Source organism: Gadus chalcogrammus, chromosome 2 (assembly GCF_026213295.1).
Source record: "Gadus chalcogrammus isolate NIFS_2021 chromosome 2, NIFS_Gcha_1.0, whole genome shotgun sequence".
Lineage (NCBI taxonomy): Eukaryota > Metazoa > Chordata > Actinopteri > Gadiformes > Gadidae > Gadus > Gadus chalcogrammus.
Window position 1 is genome coordinate 24,657,133 of NC_079413.1, and position 6,177 is coordinate 24,663,309.

Here is a 6,177-nt window from a genome sequence, read left to right on the forward strand (position 1 = left end):
CCAATCACGGCCGTATGGGCCAGACCATTAGTTGGGGGAACATTATTTACCTAATGCTACCAATCCAACATAACTGAACAGAAAGTACATTGTGTGAATACTAAATAAACATGACACTAAATAAACAATCACCAAATACATATATACCCACACCCTGTGCACAACCTAAAGATATTTACAAAACAGCTGTTTCTATCAACACCCCCCTGGGCTATTCCCTGATACTCTGATCCTAAGCTCCCTTAGCATACTGCCCCCTACCGGGACGGAAGACCAATCTTACACCAGCCCAATATAATATATACACACACAATATAATAATAATAATTATAATTTCTCTAATGTGAGACAGTGAGAAGGGGGAGGATTTCACCTTCTCACAGTCACCATAGCAACGCCGGTAAACAAACCCTGCCGAATAGTCAAATCTCTCGACTGAAAAGGCAGATCTGATTCGACTGGCAGTTTACACAGATTAAGATGTTCAAATGTATTTAAAAAAGGTTAAGCTAAAACATGCTTAGATAAAGTTGTTAAATTGACACAAAGATGTTGTAATGTTTCAGAAATATGTTTAAAATGTTTCAAAAATATGTTTCAAATGTTTCAAAAATATGTTTCAAATGTTTTAAAATTATGATCAGAGATGTTTAAATGTGTAAAATAATTAAAATAGCTTTTATAACACGGGTATTTAGAAAAACATTTTTTTGGGGGGGGGGGCTCAGCTGAATTTTTTTCTCTGAGAGGGGCTCACTCTCTCACACTTTGAAAACCCCTGCTCTATCCTAACCCTCCTAACCCCTCCTAACCCTAACCCCCTATCCTAACCTTAACACCTAACCCTAATCCTAACACACGGCCCTAACCCTAACCATAACACATGGCCCTAACACTAACACACATCCCTAACCCTAACCAGTGACACTCTGTGTTCAGTGAAAAAAAACTATTATCTTGTGCCATATAGATATTTTAGTAACAATTAACAAATATTAACAAAGGGTTAGGTAATGACTAGTTTTCTATTTATTATGGCACCTTATTAAAAAGTGTTACCCAATTTATTATTCTATAAATGACAAATATATATATTTTTTAAGTTTTGATTTTATTTGAAGAATAACTGATTAATAAAAGCAGAATAAAAAAAAACCATCTCCCACACTAGTTGCCAATGACTTTAGGCAAACACTACACACTCACTTTTTTCAGCGCACGCTGCCATGTTGATATTTTTACTTTTTCTGAAGAGGAAGGGGCTTTACTAGGAACTACGGTACCTCAGTGAAGGTGGAAGTGGTGGCGCCACCGTGAATATCCGATTAAAATCACTACACTTGATTAAGAAAAAGTGAATGTATGCATTTCTTCCTAAAGATTTTAAAAGTCGTCCTAATCCATATATTTGAATGATAATTAGAAATCCATTAATCGACCACTCCTTCTTTTTGTGCCCTTTTTACTTGGTCTTTTGCAATTTGAATAATTTGTCTCAATGCGCTTAGTATCAGCATATCAATGTCAGCATTCAAGGCAATTTCTTCATGGTAGTTCTTCACAGGAAAGATGTTGGTTAACGGAATTCCCAGCTGACTTTGGAGGTGCTTCATCTGAAAAGAGGAGCAGTTTTAACTAATGATGAGTGACCTTTAAGCTGCGTTTCCAATTAACAATAAAACAATAACAGCGGAACAATAAAGAGATGAATGCACATCTATCATCATATAAATATATACACAGCTGGTGAAAGCTATTCACACAAACTAACAACATGTGAAAGACAGCTGATGTTAACAAAATGTAGAAAAAGTGCCGACCACACATAGGACCTACCATCCACACATAGGACCTACCATCTACACATATAAACTACCATCTACACATAGGACCTACCATCTACACATAAGACCTACCGACCACACATAAGACCTACCGACCACACATAAGACCTACCATCTACACATAGGACCTACCATCTACACATAGGACCTACCATCTACACATAGGACCTACCATCTACACATAGGACCTACCATCTACACATAAGACCTACCGACCACACATAAGACCTACCGACCACAAATAAGACCTACCGACCACACATAGGACCTACCATCTACACATAGGACCTACCATCTACACATAAGACCTACCGACCACACATAGGACAAACAATCTACACATAGGACCTACCATCCTCTTAATGTGCTCGCTTTTGTAGACATTTTGAATGCTTTCTTTAACGAGTGGACAGGCTTCATCAATTGCTGTCAGAATGGCCATCTGTGGAATCCCTTAACACAGACAAAATCGAAACATTTGACAATATTAGCTTTTTTCTCAAAATCTGTTACACAAATGGAGGAACTCCCCTGTTCTCACCATAGTCTCTGGCAGCTACTGTGATGAGTTTCATCTTGGCCAGGGTATCATTTTTCAGCAAAGTACCAGTGTCCGCCCTAACAACACAGACCAGTATGTCTGCCTTGTCATTTATATCAGGTTTCTTGTTGAGGCGTTCATCGGACGGACAGAATGCAGATGCAGCATTGAACTGAAAAAGGATGGAAAATAAACTGTTGATACTTCAAGGGGCTGTAGGTACGATTCCTGAGCAAGGTTTTAAAACAAAACAACCAAAAAAGCTCCCTCCCTTTCTGCTCCCTCTCTTTCTTCCTTTTTACCCCATTGAGAAAGGTTTTCAGGCCCCGGTGATTGACAGGCAAGATAGATTATCCAAACTAATCTCAGAAGAGATGCCCTGATATTGTCTGGGAGCGTTCTAAAGTCTAGATTTGCTCACGCCTCATTTATGCCGGTTGCATAGCAGTTTGCAAAAAGTCCAGCAAGCCTTATTTTCATGGGATTATAATAATGATTATTATATTATACTTCTGCCAAGTCGACACTGACTACCACACGCTGATCCTGTCAGAATGAAGGGAAGCCCATGAAGCTTCATTCAGTTACCATGGTGATTCAAGCTTCAAAATGAAAACCCAGACAGCCCTGGCTGGAGTCAGAGTTTGGGTTTAGTTAAAGATATCCTGACCTGCTTCTTGAAACACGGCCCAGATCTATGAAGACTATAGAAATCTAAACATAGACCGGAACATTATACCTTGTAACCCTCTTTCAGGTGTCCTTGCATGGCGTGTTTGATGTCCTCCTCACAGACTCCTCCTTTGCTTTCCAAGCCCATGACGTCGTTGAAGACGAACGGGTGATATTGGCCTTCCACCTCTTTTTCAATTTGATATGTTTTGTACTGTTAAAAGAGTTTAATTGTATTTCAGTATTTTAGACATTGGATGATATTATTGATAAATCTGTGTATACTTTACCACTAGATAATATAAAGAGCTTCAAAACATAGCACAACCAGTTCAGGGGTTATTCATCAATATAAATAGTTGCCAGGAACAATACCGTGACAGTGAAGGAGATGCCATTGAAGAAGGCCGGCGCAGAACAGGTTATCCTGTTCTGACAAACACTGTCAACAGAATTAATGAAACTGGATTTCCCACTTCCAGCCGGGCCGTAGAGTAGAATCCGAAGATGCTTTTTGGTGTCCTTTTTCAGAGCGAACAAATTCAGCCACCCGAGTTCCTTTTCTCTATCACTGTTTAAAAGAAAAAAATGTAACAACCTAATTAATATTTGTTTTAAATAAATACAATTGCATGCTTTTTGCGTCACATATTCAAGGTGTGAGTGTAGAACAAATGGCGTCTAGCAGAACGGCAGAAATGGAGTGTTTAAATTGGTGTAAAAGAAGAATCAGGGATTCAAAGCTTTTGATTGAGCCTTTATATCGACACAGAGACGGGTCCTCTTCCATGGATCAGAGAGAGAGAAAGAGAGAGAACGGGTTAATCAACAGCTGCACGTCCACCCACACCGTGTCTTTATGTGTCCCTAGAGCTTTACCCTCTCTCGGACATCGACAACAGGCCAGACAGAGCTCCACACATCCACACATTGTGGCGCTATAGTACGTTTATAATAAAGTATATGCTACACGTTTCCCAATAAGTGTGACGCTGCTGATTCATATAGCCAGTGAAGATTCTTTGTGCTCTTTTCTTTCACCAAAATAATCAATTTATTTTGAAGATTCAGGAGTTTCACTTTTAATCCACGGTATAGTGTAACAATTGGCTGTTTGTTGGTTGCAATCTGCCCCCTCACTAGTAAGTGCTCCTTAATGCTACACACTGGACAAATTGGAGAAGGAATCCTAACATATGTTATAATTACAGTCAGAAACCATAAAAAACATCCATCCTGCACTTTGTGGGTGATTTTACAGAAGTGTCTTTTTAATAAATAAATAAAGAATCAGCCACTTACCCCCAATTAATTATCCTCCAAGCCTCTTTGAGAGCTGTGAAATAAGGATGTCTGGCATTAGAATGTTGTTCTCCACAATTGAATAATCTTGAATGTAAACAATATTTAACTTACGCTTGGGTTTTTCAATAGCAGGTCCTTTAGAAAACAGAATAAAAAAATGTCAGAGACCAAACAGGTAAGAATATGTATTTTAAATTGCACACATATTACTGTATATTAATTACCTGGAGTGCCCAGGAACATCCATAACAATTCCTCCATGTTTGATGCTATACCCTGAATCAACCGCACTGAGCCCTTTTATAGACCAGCAATTTTATTTTCATTTTCAAAATAACACCTGACTTACAATAAACAGGTGTGGCCGTAGGCGAGGCGCGTGTTTTCTTTTCAAAGTCACATTCCGCTGCCAAAACAATGCAGATGAACGCACATAGAACAAGACAAACCAAACACACCCATCTCTTTTTTCCCCATCTCTGAGCCAGTCCAACGCAACAGGGGGCTCAAACCCTCCCAATCTACTGAAATGTTGCACTATAATAATCACAGTGAATAAGAAACAGCCACAATCTTCACACAGCATTATCATAAAAATTGAATTTAATTGTTTAGTGATCCACAATGAGCTTTCTCGTACACAGATGAGTGCTGTTCTTCCTCAGGGTAAAAAAAAAAATCAAATTGCATATCGTTTTTTCCATACAAGCATGCATTCACACAGCATACAACACAAACAAAACATTCAATAAGAAAATAAAAAATCATTACTTGAATACTTGACTTGAAGTTGGTTAATATTATTCAGAAAAAGAAAATAATGTAACACCTTGTGTTAAGAAATACAATTACAACTTTCTGATCATCGAATCGATTGAGTACATTTTTAATTCTGATCTTGGCATTTTGAAAAAAACAGGGTTCTCGCACTTTTTGAATAGATACGTTTCTTGGTTGGGGTACTGTATGAGTTGGTATTTTGAGAAGTTTCTTGTATGTTTTTGATCTGGTCGAGTGTTAATGTGTTTAACCATTGTTTTGGGGAATGGGCTTGTTGTTTGACGTTCCGTTTGAATGAGTTTGACCCGCTAATCTTCCAATCACGCTGCAGTATTGGATCTAAACAAAGGGCCAATCTGTAACTCTGATCTTGGTGCTGTGTGGCAATAGGTTCTTGTTTGAAATTCTGATTGATTGATTATCCATCCGACCGTTCATGTTTTAATCAAAAGGCCAGTTTCTACACACGGTCAACCTTTTATTTGTAATTTAACTACAAAAAATTCGGACATTTTCCGATATACTCTTAAAATTGTATAAAACGTTTTATTTCTGTATTCAAGCCGTGATAGGATTGCCTCGGAGACTTGTACGGCACGTTTTCTTTTTAGTTGATTCTGTCATGAATAAATTAGGTGGACAGAGAATAGTAATGAATAAATGTGTAAGTCTTCTTTGACTTAAACATTATCGCGCTGACTCTAACTGCATGCGCACGGGCAAACACAGGGGACGAGCAGGGACCTGCAAAGCAGGGTTAAAAATAGAAAACAGTGAAGGCACATTCCAATCTTAGGGAGTGAGACAAACGCCGGGGAGAAGAGCACCTCTGCACCCTTAGAGATAAAGAAAGTACATCTAAATTAACGAGTAAAATAAACTTAAATAGATTGTATTAATAAATAGTGTGTTTCAAAATAAATAAATAAAGTAATGATTTAAAAAGGCACCAACAGTGGTAGAGATTTTGAGTAGATACCGTATATTGCTTAAAGGTGAGATGAAAAAATCTCTGAGAAATAGGAGGAAAGAACA

General features: G+C 38.1%; 1 protein-coding gene across 1 annotated transcript; it reads right to left on the bottom strand.

Moving 5' to 3' along the window:
• Positions 1-849: 849 nt before the first annotated feature.
• Positions 850-4,637, bottom strand: LOC130401836 (interferon-induced protein 44-like). Its single transcript, XM_056605838.1, has 8 exons — positions 4,587-4,637; positions 4,474-4,497; positions 4,360-4,393; positions 3,433-3,628; positions 3,125-3,271; positions 2,386-2,557; positions 2,197-2,297; positions 850-1,613 (listed from the first exon to the last, which is right to left on the bottom strand). Exons 1-8 carry the CDS (start codon positions 4,621-4,623, stop codon positions 1,431-1,433), a joined length of 894 nt encoding a protein of 297 aa, XP_056461813.1. The 5' UTR covers positions 4,624-4,637; the 3' UTR covers positions 850-1,430.
• Positions 4,638-6,177: the final 1,540 nt, after the last annotated feature.

What these genes read in the sequence shown, in the direction of transcription:
- LOC130401836 (XM_056605838.1), bottom strand. Translation starts at nt 4,623, where the DNA reads ATGGAGGAATTGTTATGGATGTTCCTGGGCACTCCAG. An exon ending in TGGAGGATAATTAATTGGGG is followed by an intron (nt 3,629 to 4,359) that starts GTAAGTGGCTGA and finishes TCTTTTAAACAG; the next exon opens with TGATAGAGAAAAGGAACTCG. An exon ending in AGTAGCTGCCAGAGACTATG is followed by an intron (nt 2,298 to 2,385) that starts GTGAGAACAGGG and finishes GTCTGTGTTAAG; the next exon opens with GGATTCCACAGATGGCCATT.